Source organism: Diadema antillarum, unplaced genomic scaffold, assembly GCF_040938485.1.
Source record: "Diadema antillarum isolate AM-2024a unplaced genomic scaffold, OU_Dant_1.0 scf00000169, whole genome shotgun sequence".
Lineage (NCBI taxonomy): Eukaryota > Metazoa > Echinodermata > Echinoidea > Diadematoida > Diadematidae > Diadema > Diadema antillarum.
The window spans coordinates 60,511-82,049 of NW_027271058.1; the positions used below are offsets into that span (position 1 = coordinate 60,511).

General features: G+C 39.6%; 1 protein-coding gene across 2 annotated transcripts in view; it reads left to right on the top strand.

Moving 5' to 3' along the window:
* Positions 1-3,475: 3,475 nt before the first annotated feature.
* Positions 3,476-21,539, top strand: part of LOC139722659 (uncharacterized) — a 49,690-nt gene continuing 31,626 nt past the window's right edge. Inside the window, exon 1 of one of the 2 annotated variants that reach the window (XM_071633952.1) lies at positions 3,476-3,639. Coding sequence is in view for 1 of the 2 variants with exons in the window: in XM_071633951.1 (XP_071490052.1) it covers positions 14,165-14,172 (8 nt within the window). In the remaining variant the exon portion in view is untranslated. Of the gene's footprint in view, positions 3,640-13,567; positions 14,173-21,539 lie in introns of those variants that run through there. The other variant, XM_071633951.1, reaches the window with a different exon arrangement.

Sequence of the window (21,539 nt, forward strand, 5' to 3'; positions counted from 1 at the left end):
ACACTGATTGTTTCTATCCCTAAAACTAACTCACATTTTAGAACTATTTTGAAGCGCTATGAAAGCTGGGTTTTTGTTTCATCTGCAAATGGCAAATAATGCCTTTAAGCATCTCCTGCAGCTTTTCTCTGCTCTTCATTTTTATTATCATCGCCCCCATCTTCTTCTTCCTCGTCGTCTTTTCCTCCTCCTCCTCCTCTTCCTCTGCCTGTTCGTCAAGTTTCGAAATGTAACACAAGTTTTTGAGCTAAATCCTACCAAGGAAGGGTTCAAGTTTGTTATTCCGAAGGTTCGTTATTCCGAATCTTCGTTATTCCAGAGGTACGTTAATCCGAAAATGTGATAAGGTTTGTTATTCCGAAGGTTCATTAATCCGAAAAGGAAATAAGGTTCGTTATTCCGAAGGTTCGTTCATCCGAATTCGAAAAAAAAGCTCGTTATTCTGAAAGTTCGTTACGGACCCTATTTCATTTCGGATCGACAAACCTTCAGAATAAAGAACCCTATTTCATTTTCAGATTAACGAACCTTCGGAATGACGAACCCTATTTCATTTTCGGATAAACGAGCCTTCGGAATAGCGAACCCTATTTCATTCTCGGATTAACGAACCTCTAGGTATAGGGAATTTGTGTATTTCGGATTAACGAACCTTCGGAATAACGAACAGCACCCACAAGGAAGTGCTATAGGTGAGCTCGCGAGCTTGTACCTCCTTGATCCTACATTGCTCAAAGTATGTTTGCAAACTTATATTACCTTCGTTTTAAGTATCTTTAAAGGGGTTAATCCTGTCCAAATATAAGTTAGTCTGATAAAAAAAGAGTAAAATATTACGAGTTCAATGGTAACATTTTGATCGAAACCGGGTGAAAAACAAGGAGATTATGACATTAGATTTGAAGATTTTTTAGGAAACAGTTCTTGAACGGTCAATATGAATATGCAAATGGCAAAGTGAGCATGTCACCCCCTCACAACTTGCTATATAGTTTGTACATACAATTTTGAAATTTCCAGTTTTCATTCAAATGTAATTATGCCCGAGGCTCAAATCCTGGTATATCCAACTGATCACTATTCTGAAGTTATTCAACCTAGAATTTATTTACATCATGTTTCAGATTTCAATGACAGAAACACTGAATTTTTTTTGTGTACACGATCAATGGAAAATTGTGAGGTTATGATATGGTTAGCTCACTCATTTACATATTCATATCCACGGTACAAGAACTGTTTTGCAGAAATTAGCAAGATTTCAAGATGTCATAACTTCTTCATTTTTCGTCCGATTTCAGTCAAATTTTTACCGTAGAACTCGACAGATTTCACTCTTTTTTATCAGACAACTTATGTTTGGACTGAATTTCCCCTTTAATGCATAAAACGCCATGCTTGCCTCGTTATGAGGAGAACATTGCGGTCTAACAATTACATAATACCTGTTCTTATCATGCATTAAAGCATTATCAGTGTTTTGTGTAAATTACAGAAACTCCACATTCAGGACAGTAATGATATGTCAACTCTTATCGCACTATCATATAAAAAAAAACTCTTATCGTACTATGGAGCTTAAAACACTTAAGTAGATACCAGCATAAGCCCTAAATACTTCGTCGAATGTCAATTGAACTTATCAGTTGTGTGACCTTGCTCCGAGCTTGGTCAACAACTGCCTTCATGGTTCTTCCTCGTGCTTTCGTTTTCCAAGATTTGTCATGAAACGTCGGGAAACTGACAGCTCTTTTTCTTAGCTCCAAAGCGCGGAACCGGATCTCTCCTCTGAAAATATTCGCTGAAACGAAACTGCCAGCATGGATGCCTGCCGCGCGTTACCATGGCGACGGGGCGCCTTGCATTTTGGCCAAGAAATATGATTCGCTCCCTGAGACAAAAGTATTTATGCCTCCCTGCAAAAGCAACTATCAGTAAAACATGGAGGTGGTATTCCCACCTGCCTGGGTATAACCATTAACGTCCTTGGGAACGTTGGGGATTTCTATAATTTTGTACCTATTAATAATACCACATTCATTTCATGAAGAACGTAAAGAAGCCATACCGGAATAAAATGTTGTAGTTAATTCTGAGGTTGTGGACACACATCGACTATTACCATTGAGGTATGAAAGCGTTCCTTTGAGCATCTGCTCTCTGCATTGCTCAAACTGCACAGTGTAAGGGAAAACATCCATTATGTAGAAGTCTCGCAATGACCATAATTCCTGCGCAGAAATAAACCATGACCTGTCATCGTAATGAAGCCATTTCCGTTGCAGACTGGCGGAAACTTCTGGCAGAGAACACGAAGAAAGGGGTGCTCACACAAAGCTGAAGAGTCGACGAGGTAGCGAGATAGGGAGACGGAGGAGCGAGAGAGGAGGGGGAGGGGGGAGAGATGGTGAAATGATCACAGGTAATGCTCTTACTAATCTTACATCCAACCGCAAGTCAACCACAACCGCTCGATCCTGATGGTTAAAATGTCTCCTACTTTACACATGTTGGCTTTGGACAAGGACGGTAGAATGACACTCTTTCTTTGGGCATGTTAGATATAAGGGCAAATGAAGACATAAAAGTTGCATTTTAGCGGTAAAAGAGAGGCAGTGAAGGTATGGCATTGTGCAGTGGTGGACATGTGGAGGATTATTGAGACTGGAGAATTTTCCAGATGCATAATAAATGGCTGTATCTCCACATAATTATACTGTGTGGGACATATAGCAATTGGCAATGGCTCAGAATGTATGGATGGATACAGATCATGCAGATTATAATATTGTTCAAGCATTGTCACTGGGGTAGTTATACCATGGTATAAACATCATTATCCCCATTTTAAAAACTAAAAAAAAGATACAAGAGTGTAGTATATATAACACGGTCAGCAACAATGAATGCAAAAACGTTTTGTAATCATGTGTACGTGATATTGTTATGAATTCTACCTTACAGTATACCGCATCTCTGTTACGGGAATTCCCCATCTTAAGACAGTGGAATAAATTCCCGACGTGATGTTTATTTCTCTTTCTCCACTCGTCTCCCCTATATTACCGCCGAGTCACGGGGATCTGAAGAGGCACGAGAAGCCTGACACTTTGCAATATTGGCCGTGGGCGGGGGAATTCCCCTCCCTCATCTGTAACTGTATTATGTGTATATTATGCTGCCAGCTGCCAAGGCAGAGCGAACGCACGCGCTATACCTACCATCGCGAGCCTCGACGCGCGCACAATTTCAACGTGCATTTCGTGATGATGATAAATTCTGTTTCAGGGACCCTTGTTCTCCACCACCACTCATTCAGCTACAAGAAGAGGACATCGACGTGACTTTCTCTACATGTCTGGTCACTTTGTTCGCTCATCACGGGATTAGTAGTTGCCATTTTGAACAAAACAACAACAACCACAAAAAAAACAAACAAACAACAGCACTTCTCGCTCTCACAGCCGGAGTACGGAGGTGCCTGGTAACGGAGGATGTTGACCTCTCTGTGGTATCGAGATGGAATTTGAATGCATCACACTCCGCTAAGCATATCGAAGTGTTTTGTGATCACTGAGTTCAACAACACCGGTCAGTAAACAGCAACAAATATCTCTGTATATCGGAGATAGCAGTGAGGTAAGAATTCTACAATTGCTATTATGCTTGTATAATCATTATGACTGAGGAGAGTTATTTAAAAAAATGAATACAATCATTTGAGTCGACTGTCCAGTTTACGGATTGTATCATGTCGTTGAAATAATTTTGGTATAGGTTTGGGCTCTCCAAGCACTTCGAGATGTTTTTGTTATTATTGTCATCATTTATGTTTTTATCATTATCATCATTGCTATCATTGTCATTATAATTATTAGCAGTAGTATAGTAATACTAGAAGTAGTAGGAATGGTAGTAAAGGTAGTATTGTAAAATAACCATTATCATCACTAACATCATCAACATCATTACTTAAATTGTCATCATGATCGTTAGTATCATCTTTATTATTACCTTTATTATCATTATCTTTCATCTCCTTCCTTGTAGTACATTCAGTGTTGTTTTGTGAAAGTTTCTGACTACGCGGGGTTTTGATTGCTAGTAATGATAATAACGAGGTCATCTTTATCCTGGGTAGCCTCTTCAGTGTTGCCACTGCTCTGCCAGAGGGCCCTGCCATTGCTGTCACTCCATGTACCCATTTATTCACCTGGGTCGAGAGTGACGTGGTGGGGAAAAAATCTTGTCCAAGGACGTAAGCACTGGGCGGGAATCGAACTCGGGTCCTCGGGACCTCGGGAGTGGGAGTCTTATCCATGATGCCACAGCGCTCCCACCAACATTCTTTCACTAGAAGTGTATAGTGAGGGTCTTTGTTTGTTTGTTTGTTTGTTTGTTTGTTTGTTGTTGCTCATTCGACATGTCTCGGAGAGAGTTCCCTGCACACGAAGTTTCTGTTTAAGGTTGTATCTGAAGACTACAGTGCACTCCTTGCTCCTGAACACCCGTTTCTGAAGGGAGCTAAGGCATGCTTACACCAGGGAGGTGATGCCAGAGAGATTTCCACCTCCCTGCTCACACACAGCACTAGTTGCAAGAAATCCCGGCTCGATTTTTAACAAGAAGTGCTTCATAATTGAGGCGGCAAGTCGGCAAGATGAGCATCATGGGGCCATGCATATATGCTTAGTAGCATAGATTTCTATATTATTGTATTGTACATTCTCGTGATTATTTTCGTCGTCACTTCTACTGCAAGGGACATGGTTATTACCATCGTCATCAACAACAGCATTAACATTATCGTATTCATCATGTCAACAAAAGCAACAGCATCATCAAAACCATCACGACCACATCATTATCATCTCGTCACGTAATCATTATCAACGTCAAAATCACTGTCCTTGGAGAATTCATGTATCAAAGTCTACGATATGGGAATGCTATATACCATTGTTAAATCTTGGAGGCATTTCATGAAGCGTTTTGTCAGATTTTTTTTTGTCTGACAAGCTGTTATAAGCCACTGAAATCCCTGTACCTGATTGGCTGAGAAAAAGAAAATTATTGTCCGACAAAATTTTTCATGAAACGCCCCCTCGTGGTCACATGATAGAAAAGCATCCATTCATAGAATTCTCAATAAAGACTGTGAAGCCATATCACGTTTCTTCTAAATTGAAGACCTGCATGAGTGTATGCACGCATTCCATAACCACTCAATATGTATAGGGCCTACCACTCTGGTAGAGACAATCCAACAGACTAAGGAAAAAAAAATACTTCATAGAATCGCACAAAATATTTTAGTAATCCTAGCGACAGGAAAACCGTCTTTACCAACTCGGCTATTTTAATTGAATGCTTTTGTGTGCATTTGACATACAGAATGGCAAGGAATTCGGTTATATGTGTACAAAGAGACGCAAAGAATTAGGCATGCATTTGAGATGGGTTTAAAAAAAAACAGAGAAGAAAGAATCCCCGACAGACAAACATACAGGCAATATGGTTGATATATCAACCGGTATTGAGGAATAGAAGGGCAGACGATCTGAATGACACGATGCTTGCCAGTTATTGTCAAATTTTCCACGTGGATTAGCGGAATCAAAGACTCGCACCCAAGCATGCACTCACAGCCGCTCTATAGCCAAGGCGTACCCCCGACGCGCTTGAATAGAGTCGCGTTCGCGATCAAATGCCAAGTTCAGCGACGACTCATTCTTTACGACTGACCCGATCGCTATTCGATCAAGCATGGTCAAAAGACCGCGGAACAAAAAGGCGATTTGTCTCCATCGTCTCAGGTCGTCTGGTTCTGAAGAGCAGACCTGACCCCTTCCACCTGGAATGCCTCTGTGCCACCACTTGCCTTTTGTTCAAAAAATGTTAGAACCCCATATATAGACAATATAGACAATATGCTGGATACTGACAGTAATAGTAGGAAATCGACGTCAACACAACGCAGCCAGATATGGTATCATGTTTATAACTCCTCATCTTGCTATGGGGAAAATCCATCGCAATACTGTTGTTGTTATTGATGATGATGCTATTGTTGGTGACATAATGTCAATAAGAATAATAATGAGAGTGATGGAAGTGGTATCGGGAGTGTTATTATTACTTCTTATTGACTTTAGATCTTGTGGTTCGAATGGAAGATGTCGAACGTTGTATATTCAATGAAAATATACACAGTTATTTTAATAGGCTCTATAGGACAGTTTATAGAGAACCATCAGAAAAGACAGTGGCGCAACCTTACTTTATACTACCTTCATCATCATAATTCAAAGGACCTTGACATACATGCTTGCAAGGTAGGTAAGTTAAGAATAAAAAAAAAAGAAGATTGTATTAACAGTGAAAGGAAGTCACGATGGAATTGATGACTTCTGTTTTTTCCATCGGAATTTGAATGGTCCCACGTACCCATATCCATGTTGTTATTTTTAGCTTATCGTCTGTATCCCTCGCCGCGGTGCAATTGTTCTAAATTATGTGATTACAACCTAATTGTCCTATATCGTAGTAATGTTGGCTTTAGGGGCAAAGATTTAACCGTGAGATATCAAGATGGCGTGTTGCCATTTCGTGTTGTATATACAGAACCTACTTACCATTGTTTGCGACCAGTAGGGAGTTTGTTTGTTTGTTTTTTAATGAGAATTGCAACACATTACACGTCATTTACTCCGGTCAATCAATAATTACCACCTGTAAAAAGTAATGTTCTTTAAGAATGTTCATTGTGTGCCGACGAGAGAAGAAGAGTTCTGTCTATTCATCTGACAGGAGTTGTCTTCTACACAATACGTGAAAAGCGTCACACGTTTTGTACTCCGGAAATATTAACCTTTTCACCCTGCTGTAGCAATCACGCAATTTCATCCCCCCCCCCCCCCCCCCCCGTGCTCGCTTCCCAGGTCCCTCTTCCTACTCTCACCCCCGTCAGTTTCATGTTTTGCGTTCACTTTATAATGATACTGTTCTTTGTAGGTTTAGTTTCTTTTATTTGCTGTGCTTAGGTCCTGTACATGAAGATTAATAAACTCCAGTACATGCTGAACAGTCAACAAGTCAGAATCTTCATGTTTTTGAACTTACGTGCTTCTTTCTCGTAGTCGACAAAACGCAATTTGTCTATTATTGTTCGCCATTGTTTTATTCTATTTCGTTTTGTTTCGTCTTTGTTTTCTCGCTTCATCTACTACTCACATTTTCTACACACGAGACTTTCTTTACGTAGGACTGGTTCTGATGCCTGTTCTGTTCGAAGACGCTATTTATCATCGTGAATGGTTTCTTTATAGAACAGGGCTTTTGAGAGAACAAAAATCAACAATATTGCATGATTTCTACTAAGTTTGTCTCTCTCTCTCTCTCTGTGCCATGTTTTTCTTTATATATATATAAAATAAAACTTTCTACGCATCTCTTCAAGATGAATCACATCCCTGCGGCAAAGCACACTTCGTGAAACGTGCATGATGGAAAAACGTGGCGCAGATTGTAACATGGACGAAAGAAGAGACTGGATTGTTGCCAATATGCGAGGAGGGACAACGGATGAACATCGAGGCTCGCTATTCCCCCGCCAGCCCCTCCCCCTCCCCCCTCTTCGCCATGTCCCTTCCCAACAATGCATGGAGGAAAGCTTGGGGTAATACCATGTTCTCCGGATGGTTATTAAAGTTGGTGAGAAACCCATCGAAAATGTAATTGGGTACATTGTGGGAACGCCTATCCACGCTATACCCTCTTCCTTGCTGGCCAAATCTGCAGGCGACACAATGTGGAAACCATTCAAGAGAGCGCGCCCGCCTCTGGCCTGATCAGTTTTGTCTGGACGCATATCGGATGAATTCATTGAAAGCGTGATCCTTTCTCTTGATAGCTGCTACGCTATATTCATTTGGATGGATGAAGCTGTCTTTTGTAACATTCCCCATCACATCTTAGCCAGAGAGAAAATGGCCTTTTTGTATCATTATGCGCGAGTAATTTTGTCTTTAATGGTATAGTATGTTTGAAGCACTATCAGAACCATCACATACACATGAACCAATTATTTAGATGACAAAGCTGATGTACCGGTTTTACTAAACATGTATTACACGCGTTGTGTTCCATAATTACTTGATGTTTTCCCCTCGCGTTCTCACATTATGGGCTATACCCTTTGCAATCATATGCGGCTGTATAACTCATGCTATAAACAATTAGCTACACATTCTGCCAACTAAGTGTATACAAACAAAGAGTGGCCGCGACGAAAGGACCCACAGCAACTCTGTCTTCGGAACATAGTGAGGCGGGGGGGGGGGGGGGGGGGTCATAAGTAAGTGGCTCTTAAAGAGATGGTAGAGTTTTGGTTGAGATGGGGATTCAACTTTTAACTTTTCGCAAGATAATTACAAAACAACTTATAAAACATTAAAGAGCAAACAGCTCTAAGAACAATAAAAAGTTTATTTTATGAAAGTTGATTTTGAAATGGCTGAGATATCCCAAAACAGGGTCAAACAGCAATCCTAGGTAGACCCATCTTTTATTAGGATTGCGTTGATTTCGGTATCTCACCTATTTCAAAACCAAATTTCATCTAATGAACTTTGAATTCGTCTAGAAGTGTATGCTCTTTCCAATTTCATAATGAGGTTTCTCACTATCTCACTAAAAATGGGAAACCTAAAGCCCCCATCTCAACCAAAACTACACTATCCCTTTAAGACGAGTGAGTCCACTATGTTATTTAGCACGGGTACACAAACACTGTCTTTTCTTCGTTACCTCTCGAATGGGTGTAAAGAGTGTTGAGACCAAACTTTTTGGGGGTAACATTCTGTGTGTCCTCTTTGATGACAACGGCAAACATGAGCAACTGGCGGAGAGAGGGAAGAAGCTTCGGGCGATGTCGTCACAATACGATCATGACGACACAACAGCTCCCTCCCAGGCGTGGATTGTGGATCTCGATCTGACGGGTTAAAGGGAGGGGGAGAGAGAGAAGAATAAGCTAGAGGAGATTGCTTTAGTCTGGTTTTCCCTTATAATCACCATAGAGGTAGAGAGTCCTCAAGGTCACGTATTGAAAAAAAAATCTAAGAGAGAAAGGAATTCGATCAATACCCCTCAGTCAGAGTAAAATGGGGCGCCTCGTGTTGCATGCACGCCACAAAAGGAGGAAATAACCCTTCTTCGATTGCAAAAGTTTCTTGCCCTATTATCGTGAATCATTCAGTCCACGTCGAGTGAAACTAACCCTTTATTTGGAAATTTTAAGGTGACGAACCTAATTTGCTGCCTCACTGTCCATAAGACTTCATCTTATCTGTCCATCAACTTTGTAGTCTCAAGTAGACTTTGCTGTCTTTGAATTGAGAAGTTTCTGCTGATGCTGAAACCGTGTTGTTCATGCTCTATACGATAACTTGCAGCGTAAGTGCACATATTTTGCTCTTCAGGGTGACCGATATTAGCAAGATATAGCAAGATATTTGAACATCAAAATGATTATACATAACAAGTCATTTTAAGAATGACACGACCATCTCATGATTAATCTATCCTCTGTCAAGGCGAACATCTCACCCAGTCGACGTCTCATAACATTGTCATCTGATTGTGGTCTTATGATTAAAGCATGATTTGCGGAAACTCCCTTGTTGTCATAATGAATAATCAGACAAGAAAGATGGCTAAACAGGACTCGAATTGCCCTTTGAAATTACACGAGTAATGTTCAACCTCTCCAATGCATCATAACAACTTCAAAGGGTGTTTTTCCTTCTTCTTCTTTTTTTTTATGGGGGGGGGGGACTGTTGCATGCTCCTTCAAGGCGACATCAACGACTTTGTGAATCTAAAGAAGAGATAATCTAGCGCTTCCTATTTTTCGAAAGAAATGCCAACGGCCCTAATTAACAGACAAAATGAGCGGGTCCATCTCATCACTGAACCCACAATCCTTGTATTTTATGACGATTCGTTACCGGTATGTCGACTGTGTGGAAGTCTCAATTGGATGTGACCTATAAAGGTTGAGGGATGGGGGTGTTGGTATGAAGGAGGGTCGATAGCCGTATTAACTGGATCATTCTATGAACAATTGGCCGTTATTGATTAAGGCTAAACTGAAATGACTGCCACTTAAAAGGCGGAATCGATAATGTGCGTGAATAAATGCGTTGATACACTTACCAGCAATTAGACCGTTTGATGTTGATTGTTTGTTTGTGTTATATGATTATGACTGTGTTTGTGTTATATGATTATGACTGTGTTTGTGTCGTAATTGTTTTACTTAATACTGAGACACGTTAAAAGTGTATGTTTTCTGTAGGTCTATGTATGAATTTCCGTTAGGCCTATATCTCTGCCTTTGTTTCGTGTTTGTTTTTGTCATTTTTGGTGATGGGGTATCGAAGAACAAGCGTAAAGTATAGATGGATTAACGGGGATAAGTCACTGGGTGTAAAAACAGGATTATACTCGATCACACATCACGCCATGTTATTGCATTATTGTTCTGTTCAGTAGTCAATCCGTGAATGATTGTTCCTATAAATATGCGTGGATTTACAGCTATGATGCATTGCTATACTTATTACTCTGTAACAAATTGTTTTCAATGAATGAAATGGTTTCAGTCAGTGATTATATTTTTAAGGTATAGAAGAAGTGATACAGTGAACTATCGATGTCATTTTGTAAAGTCCTGTTGCGTGTGTAAAACATGACTCTGCACTACTCTGCACCCATCACAGAATCTCGTTATCACGAGTATGACTTTGTGGATTGCATCTGATGCTCCCGATGTTTGTTCCTGGACAGATGATACCATCAAATGTTCAAGGAGAAACGATTTCAAAAAAGAAAGTGTAAAAATCTGCGCATGAGAAGATGAAAAGATGTCTCACCGAAGTGCTTGAGATCAGAGGGTAGTACGCCTGACTTTGATGTGATTGTATGGAGAAACCGGTGTCGTATGACCTCGCTATTTGAAATGAACTGCACAGTACCTATCCTCACCATTTAAAGTATTTCCCTCCCGGATACGGCAAAACTTTCACTTTCTGGCCTTGTCTCCCTTCCCTCCCACATGACACCATATTGTCCTTTGTTGATAAAGTCCCCAAAAGAGCGGGTTCGAACTTAGCACGTTTTCTGGTAAATAAGGTATACTTGACTTTACATATCGCGTTACGAGTAGATCTTAAATGTCATGGTAGTGTGACAAGAGAGAAAAGAACGGGAGCAGAACTGGCTTGTTATATAGAGAGGTGATTAAAGGACGATTCCCTCAACACACAAACACACTCAAACAAACAAACAAACAAACAAACAAACAAAACAAAGCAAAACAAAACACACATTGATTTGAAGACGTTTGCATGGTAAAGCTGCCGGTTTACGAAGCTGTATATGATAACAAAGAACAAATGTGTGTTTGTATCATCATTCCATCTTTCGAACCTTAAGCTCTTCACCTTTGCCCTTATCAAACGGTTTGTTTTTATTTTGTTTTTTGTTTTTTTAACTGGATGCTAATGACACGGGGACTGGCCATGGAAATAGAGCTGAGTCAATATTTTCTCAAGAGAGGCAGAAATGAAGTGTTAGTGATATTTTCGTCAATCAGGAGAGATTCCGGAACTGATTACAAATACTAATCCTGCTAATACGAATTCCTCTCTCCATTTTGGACTAACTGGCTAGCCGTCCAGGACATGCCCTTTAATGAACAAATAGTCAACTGTATTCCAACAACAAAAACGTGTTCCGAGAATGGACCGAATAGTCCACTCACATGCACTGAGCGGGAGAATTTTCACGGAAGACCAGAACTACTACATTCTCTTTTTCATGAAACTTGATGACATCATAAAATTTTTGTCACATACTATAAGCCAAAGCAAATCCGGCTCGCAAGGGCGGGCTAAAACTAATCTCCCCGGACTTTACTGACCATTCGAAGTTAACCTAAATAACACCTACTGAATCATGATTATCGTAAATACTCGAGAGTTTTGTGGTTTGTTGTTTCTTTTTTTTTTCCTGCATCACACACATTGTCATCAAGATGAGCGATAGGCAATCGTTTCACCTTTTTTTGAGAGCCTTCGTTCTAGTGTTGGATATTAAGCAGCGGAGAGAAAATTACGTTTGAGAAAGAGAATAATAAATTTCTTGGTTTTTTTTTCTTTCGGGATACTAGTAAGTAACACTGTGTGAAACAATACCCGTCATGAGGGAAATGGAGGGCTGCCATGGTAGCCGTCATGAGTCATCAATCGAAAAGTGCAAATCGACATATCAGTTTGATATACAATCATAGATATGTAATTTTTGATCGCATATTATGTACTAAAGGTGATCGGTGTGAAAGAGAGCCCTCTATAGTTTCGTTCGACTCACACATTACGCGCGCGCGCGCACACACACACAAACACACACACAAACACACACACAAACACACAAACACCATGCCTGCACATACTACTAGTATACGACGATAAAAATTATATTTTTTTTTTGATTTTCCGTTGATATAAATTATATAACTATTTCCTTCATTCTTATCAGACTTTACCTTCAAGAAATTTTCAGCTATTGCCAAATGAAGTAAACATTTGAGTCAATAGGCCTATATGCGAAATGACAAAGGTGTATAGTGTTTGAATTTGTATCTGTTCGTGGAGTTTTTGCGTGCAATAATGATAATGATAATAATGATAATGATAACAATCATAATAATAACAATTATGATAATAATAATCATAATGATATGTCAAGGCATAGTGCTTTTGAATAGACGACTGAAGCGAAAGTGTATGGCAGATATCTATAGGTGTGTGATATTTTGATGGGAAAGGTTAGAAGTGATGGAACTTTTTTTTTGTCCATCGGAGTCACGTACGCGTTCTGTCAACTTTCCTCGAATTTGATATATACATGTATAAATACAGATAATGATAAGGAGCTCGTTTTCTTGCTACTGTTCATTGTAGCCGAAGCTATTACATGCTGTGAGATTGCCGATGCTTAGTCAAAGCAGGGAATGTTTTTCACTTCCCTGGTCAAAAAGTGGTCCCTACCCAGGGTAGGCTGACTGTCTCTAAACCACTTGGGTATTTCCCCTTCGCTCAGTGGGCCGCCCTGCACTAAAATACGCATTTGCCCTCCGTTTGGCTTTACAAGCACATGCAGCGCCCGAACTAATAAGCTACCCCTCGGGCTGTTCGCCTTGTATGCAGGTAGTACGGGTTCATGGTCCAAAAGCGTCAGACAAAATAAGAGAAGAAAGAAATATAAGTGTAAATCTTCCCGACTTCAAGTGCACACACTCTGGGTGTGTAGATCTGAAAAAGACAGCAGACAACCTCGTAGTGTACCAGCGCTGTTGAGGTAAGCGCCTTTACTGCTCTTTGTGTCAAGTGTTTACTTTCGATTCAGCGAGGAAATAGGTCGCACAGAGTCCCAGACACACGTCGTACATTCGGGCTCATTTCTTTGGAGGCTGACCTCCGTCGTATGTATGTTTCCAAATCATACAGCGGGTGCTAATCTCAGCTCGTGTTGAATCCCAACATTGGGCGTGAAGTTGTCCACGATTTTTTTTTTAATTCTCTCCCCTCTCTTTCCTTCAGTGGCGCTTTTTGTATTCCCGAAGGTTTGCCCCTTTTCAGTGCTCTTCTTTTTTCGCAGCTCGTCTGTGCGCTACCGTGTGCCCGCATCCAACGCAGACCATTGGACCGTGGCGGACGGCTAGTGCATGATTATCGTCTGCTTCACTGGGATATAACTTGTAGTCAACTTCGCACTTCAATGCCGACACGGAGTCCGCACAAGTCACAAAATCAGTAGTGGAGGGATAAATCTATTCGCACACGCCATGCGGCTATCATTTTTTGCGTATGGCCAAGATGGGATTATGGACACTTCTTCATCTTTATGATTCTCGCACTCATGCCGAACTTGTTGCGTCAGAGAAACTTTGAATCGGTACAGAAGTGTCAATTTGTTCATACCTTCACAGAGGACAATGTTAAGCCACCGTTGTAATCATTCTCCAGGATAGCGATCAAGTTGGAATAATTGATATCTTCTTACTCGTTCCAAAGTCTTGCTCGCCGGCTCATTTCACATGCAAAGGTGAGAAAATCTATCAAACTAATCTTTTTCTTTCTACACATATCAGTAAAAAAGGACATGTGGGCAATTTTGGGTGTAGTTTCACACTTTGAATATTAATACATACAATGACTCATCCCGTGGCAAGAATTCTCTCCTTTTTCCCCCCAAATCTTTGTAATTAAATATGCAGTGGGAACCTCAGTCCTGGGCGTGAATCGTTATCAAACATGCAGTAAAATGTGATGTGCACTTTGTATTTCTGGCTCTAAGCTTAGCAAATGTTGACATAATGCATGACTATCGGCACATGCCGTATCGATCAGTACACTACGTACGTTATGCAGCTTAAAACGTGAATGTTAATGTTTCGATGTATCTCCCTATGTGTTCTTTCAATGTGCATGAAATTGTTACCGTGATTCGGATGGTGTTATTTAGGCCTATAACGTGTATCGTATTGCTGCGTGCTGCGATGCTCAACTTGAATGAAGTTCTGCTGCATCGCACATTACTCGCTCCCTGCTCTGCGCATCAATAGATTTTTTTTTTTTGTCTAACCAGGGGTGTGTCGAAATAATGTGCACCTGCATTATACAATTAATGTTTGTGTTTAGAAATTTTACTGATACACAACACATCACCAAGCAACTGCTTCGATATTAGCTAAACTAATGGGAGTTGTCCACATGGACAGTGTCTTTGAACACGATTTGCAGCGTCCTCGATCTTGCATAACAACAGCAGCAACCAACGCTTTCCGTTTATGTCCAGTAGTCGATCTTGATTATCTTTTTTTCATAATTTTATTTCTTTTCATTTGTTTTTTTTTTTAATTTCCAACAAAGTTCTATCATATCCACCGTGAACATGATTACATGACTACAAAATGATTAAAGATAATCTACGTCTGTAAAGTAAATTTGAATTTATCATAGACATTTCAACAATGGACAAATAGGTATAGACGATCGAAAATGGAGGGATTGCAAAAAAAAAAACAATAACAAGAAACAAGCAAAAACGTATATAGCTTGTATATTGCAGTCCTTTCAGGAAAAAAAATCTTATCGCTCTGTTGTTGATTTTGTTTTTTTTTTGGGTTGAAAATGGAAACGAAACTGATTTTGATTGATAGCAAGAATCCAGTGAAATACAATACAATCTATAGGTGGTTGGTTTGGAGTCAGCCTGTGTGTGCACCATGACTCAGTTTGAGCATGGTTTGATCAAGGAGGTATAAAATAAGCAGGCTCGCGTAGTAGTATCTCCTTCGTTTGGTGTGCCTCTTTCGTCACAAACAGGTGCGATTCAAAGTCTTTTTTTCCTGTTTTTTTTTTTTTTGCAGTGAAAACAATGTACAATTGAATATACTTTAATGGACTCCATTAATATACCTCGTGAAACGGAATACAGTATAATCTAAAGTGCAAATCTTTTTTTTTTATTTATATGTTTTATTTCAAAAGGACATGATATCACAATATTTACAAATAACCATCAATCAGCAAAAACGAGGAAAAAAAAGAAAAAAAAAGTGACAAGAGCAATACAGAGATAATATAAAAAGAGAACCATCATGATTCATCAATAAGTAGTAAGGCAAAGCTTCCTCAAAGACCCCCGTCTCATAGCACACCCAGGGAAGAGTGGCTCCTGGTGCGATTCAAAGTCTGTTAAGTTCGGTTGTAACCAGCATCCGTAATCAAGAGTGGAGCGGAAAGACTCTTTTTCGCTGTCTCCTCCTTGTGTCCCATGCTATTGTCTTCAGTCGATCTTATGAGATGGAAATTGTCAAAGGAAATCGTTTTTCCATGTTTTATTCATGATAATAGTAAAATAATAATCAATTAAAAAAAGCAAAACCTATAGATATATATTCTCTTCAGCGCTGCAAAAGCTTCTGATGCACTTGATGATAATAGACAATTAAATAAAAAAAAAAAGATGCGTTTTGAGTCGTGATTTAAAGACTGCTACAGTTGGATATCTCCTGACTTCTGATGGTCGGTCATTTTATGATGGAGATTATTCCCCTGCTCGCTCGTTAAAATATTTCTCTAGAAAATTGCTCAAAAGTACGTACGAGTTGGGATGATGAATATATACTTTGCATTGTGAATTACTTTTTTAAAGACAATAAAGTATGATTAAATTGAATTGAATTGAATTGAATCGAATCGAATTGATTTGAACTGAAGTGAATTGAATTGAAATAAATTGAAAGTAGGCTTCCCTTTTGATCATCGTCCAAACTGCGGTTGTTGTCATTAAACATTGGGCCTACATTGGTGCTGACACTTTCACTCTTACCCATAATGTGTTATCAAGAAGAAGAAGAAGAAGAAGAAGAAGAAGAAGAAGAAGAAGAAGAGGCCGGTCGAGGAAAATGAAGAAGTAGAAGAATAAAAAGAAAAAAAAAGAAGTAATCGAGCCACTGATCACACCTGTTACCATTCTCCTCTCACAGGAGATAAAAGTTACGGAATTTGATTTATCATTGCCATGCGCCTTCATGACTTCAGAAACTAGTCCGAATTTTCTACTTCAGCTTGCCTCTGTTAGGATTGTAAATTTGGCTTAAAGGTATAAACAGCATAGTTTGGTGACATTGCTAACTTCAATCGAAACCTTTTAATAAACCCATAAAAGCTGCTTGTTCGTTGGTGTTTTCTGCGTAGATGAAGTTTCTTCTCGCTATTAATCAACACGGCAGAATGGTGACGGTCAATGACTTTACTCTTTCTGTCCGTCCTTGCGGCACCGTCACGTGTTTCTCCTGTGTAGAAGAGACATCAGGTCATACAAGACACTAAAAAAGCTATGATATTATTTATGAGACTCGGCTAGGATTCGACGCACTTAAATCACGCGCTCCAATATAGAATCATTGACTGATGCGGAGCTTTCGCTCTCCTTCATATCCATTATTGAAGTTTCGTAAAGCTCCCTTTGTCGGGGCACTCAATAGTTGGGAAACGCAGTGGCGAAGTAAGTAATGTGTTTTCAAAAGTTCACTAGCTGTCGGGTTCAAAACCTGTAAATGTATCATGATCATCTTAAACAGATGCTTATCTACCACCCAAAGCACATGACTCGGTTGGCTCATGCTGGCAGACCAAACGCAGCAGCATACGAGTCTTCAGTCATTATGATATGCACGGCTACTTTGAAGATATCTAAGGTCATAAAGAAACTCAAGTTCTATTGATTGTTCCACTGTTGGTCTTGTTGATCGTTGTCATTGCTATACAAAAAAAAAATAATGTGTGTGTACTTTACAATTTGAACATGAAAGATGTTAAAGCACTATAGCGTCAGGGTCAGAGATGTCATAATATCGCAGTTATGCCTGTTTGATTATAAAAGCGATTGTCATCATCATAGTTCAGTTCGATGATATATAATGAGGTGGTAGACGGACGGTCGATGTTACAAAAAGCTGCCAGATAAAGATCCTATAGACAAATCCTCTCATTTTCCTTAACAGAATGCTCATACGAAGTAAGACATCAAATCAAACAACATCAAGGTTTAGATGAAGAAATCTCTTTAGGACTGGCATTATGGGATTCTTTCGCTGCACTTTTTTTCATGTATAGTGGATCAAATCAGTTCTTCATGCCCATTATCTGCTTTGTTTCTTGAATGTTAGTCTAGTGTCTTCATTAACTGGCGACTAAACCGAGCATTTTCATGAAATCAAGCGCCGATAGATTTTGCTGAATGGATTATTTTCTGGTAAAGTTTAGTCGATTCCTCTCTTTGAATAAACGTTGATCGCTTCAGATTTCCTGGGCTGTAGATATGCAATATTGACACTTTGCGGCGCTCCTCAACAACATCCGCCCTCTTTATCCGACGGAGAAATCTCGCTTTGAAAGTAATCTTCTTCCTTTTCGCAATCGTATACGGCTAACCTGTACTTGTGATCGATTAGTATTGGTACAGTACGGTTTTAAAGCACCGATATATGTCATTATATCAATGTTATAAATGGCTAAGTTTTGAAGATGAATGACCTTTGCTCTGACTGGTGATAAGCCAAACATTATTTTGCACTTCGTGACAATAATGATGAGAAACTTTTGAGTTCCTTGCTTAACAAATACATTTAGTCATTATGCATGATAGGTGCTGCGGATATCATAGTTGATTTTACCTCAAAAACATACCGGTGATTGCATTTGGCATCTGCATCATTTCCCACATTTTTCAGGGAAGCTGAAAACACGAGAGACGTAGGGGCATCGTACTGTCGAAGGACGACCCGAATTTAGCAGAAATTCTAAAGTCCCACGCTGAGCAACATGTGATGAGGTTTACCATGTCACGTTAACCAATGTTAACATCGAAGCGAACTCGTGCGTTTGATTTTGCTCCTCCACAATATTGTAACGTCAATATCACGTACCCTCAAAGGCAATGTATGTGATGATGTGTCAAAGAATAGCACGTATGTTTTTGCCAATAGAGAATGATTCGTCCTGATTAACTTGAATTCCTGACAAAAAATTGTAGTGTTTCCTCTTATGAATAACACTTCACATTCAATGCAAACAGGGGGGGGGGGGGAATGTCATTTGAACTCAGCCGACTCATGTTCCCCCTTTGTAATACATTTTTATCCCAAGCGTAGGTCAAACAACAAAAATGTTGAGATGCAATGAACTGGAGCTCGCTGGAAATTGGTCTTTAAAAAATGACAATCCATAAGCGTTCCCCTTGCCGAACACATCTAGGGAACATTGAATTGACGTGAAGCGGTGTCTTGGTCTGTGTGGGAAATGCTTTGTACTGATAAGTGGGAGTGTCAATAGGACTGTGTTTGTCGACGGAAACATGAGTGACTGCCGGGATGAATTGAGAGGGTGATTAGAACTTCACCTTTCATGTTTGCTATAGGCTGCAGCTTTCCCTCTTTCCCCTTTTTCCCGTACTGTTTATGTTGCCTCATAATTTGGTCAACTTCTCTGTATGAAATGAACTCGTGTTGCGAAACGAAAAGCAGATCTCTCACGCACTGAGGGAGACGCTAATACTGCTCACGCCGCCAACGAGAGAGGGCGTCGTGAGGACTCGTGAGTAGTGTCCCTGTATGATACAGGGACACTAGTCGTGAGCGGTATAGGCAAGAGATTTAGAGAGGAATTACCCGGATATCTGTATGTTTAGATGGTCTCAAACTATTGAGACAAAGTGACATAGTGACATCTAGTGACGTGATTTGCTTTGTAAATATGCTATTGTAGCGCTGATAACTCATTTCGTATATAACAACGTGATTTTTTAAGGGAAGAAATGCATGTAAATCCGAATGAAATTATGAGGCAGTGTGTGACAATACACAAAACACATGCAAGCAAAATCCACAGACATGTACTAGTAATATATATAGTTTCTCGTTTTATTATACAAGAGAATATTCAAAGCCACAGGGCAATTTGATTTGCCTCAATGATACAAAGATTAAGTCCTTTTTCGTGGCAAGGACATTGTGTAGTTACTTTTCATTTTAGCTTAGGAGTTGCTATGGGGCATCGAAGTCCATCGTTGCTTCCTTCACTGTTCTGTATTATAAAGCGGATAAGATTACCGCATACTATATCAGAAAGAAAAATAATACATTATCTACTCATAACACGATCATCCGGCAAGAGACCTTGTGGATTGGTCCTTTTATCTGCAGCACTGGATCAGGAGACGTGCCATGCCACGTCCTGAAAGTGTCTGTATGGGAATAACGGACAAGTTCCTGCTCTAAAGGAGATACAGGTTCGAATGACAGCAAAATGGCACATGTGTTTGAAGATTTATTTGAGCAAAAATCTCAGAAAAATATGCCCCCAAAAAGTTGTGATCATAAGTATGTCAGTGTGAATTTTGTTGTGTTGCCGTTTCGTCCTATTGATAGCCACAGCTTCGTGCTTGAACTATGAACAAAGACTAAAAGCGTGTATTTTCCTGATTGTGTGTGTGTGTGTGTGTATGTGTGAAGGTATATATCCCCATTTGGATTTTAGGATGTGTTAGAACAGAACATCATCGAGAAAAGAAAATCGTAAATCTTGAGTCGATTCTTCGCAGATGGTTTTTGTCGAGAAAATATAAAATTTCTCTTGCTCAACGATTCCGAATAAATAAGGTTCGAGCATACAGCCGAGATTTGATATGATTTGACTTGATTTGATTTGAATTTATTTCCACTTTGTGTTCACAAAAACAGGAAGCAAGATAACTGACTTACAATGATTATTGCTATACTAGAACATTTTGTCTTTTTTTTTTGACGTACAAAAACAAACGAAACGTATGTAGATAAGCAGTATAGTCATGATAAAACCCAAAGTGGGAAAGCCTATGTAAAAATCAAAAGCACACGTTTTATTACTTAAATAGGACCCCGAAAATCCATATCACAGTGAGACAATTAAACATACATTGTATAACAATAACAGGGTATGTATCAGAGTAATGTTCGCAATTATTTTAGCACAGGGACTACAACTTTTAGCATTGCGATATAAGTCACCTCCTGGCATACAAGTAGGTCATGGAATTAATCTGAGAGGCGTTCCTACTTTCATTCAAATTGAGGGGGGGGGGGTAGGTCTTCCTGCGATTCCCAAAACATAATTATTCATGTTTCATAGATCCCCTTCAATGTACATTGAGATTATCCACAGACTGTCTCTTGATAGCACTATCCGGCTTATATACCCTCTTTGCAATAGTCTCGAATTTACTCAAATTGGACCGGGATAATCCCTTACGCCTAAAAAGACGATGACGACGCATGGAAGTACACTTAGGTATATATACCCGGGACCACTACACATGACAATATATGACTGCACATCGTAAAGAATGTTTCATCCGTGAGGTCAGAAATGTTATACTGTAGTTGGTCCTTTCATCTTTGTAGTCGTTTTTTTTTAATCCCAAATTCTCATTGGAGGTCGCCAGGTGATAAGAAAAGACTTTCATTTGGAAATCGCATCAGTGTGCTTCTATCGTGAAACGCCAAAGAGTTGATAAATGATAACCTTGTCTATTTGAGAGATGATCCCTTCGCGAGATTACTCATCGCGTATTAAAGGATTTCTTTTTTCCTTTTTTCTGATTAATGACAATAATTGTTGTCATTATGACACGTCCAGAAGGCCGGAGTTGTCGTTGAGTTTGAAAAGGAGAAAATAGTTGCGTTTTTTAGCATTTCGCACTACAAAGACTCGAACCTTTAGAGAGGTATATATATCGGCTTAGATTTCCTCCGCTTGGATGATTATTATATTCCACATAAGCTCCCCCATCCACTGCTAAAATGCCACTTCGTATGATTACTGTACACGGATGACATAAAGTTGAGTCTTTAATTGGCCTGGGAA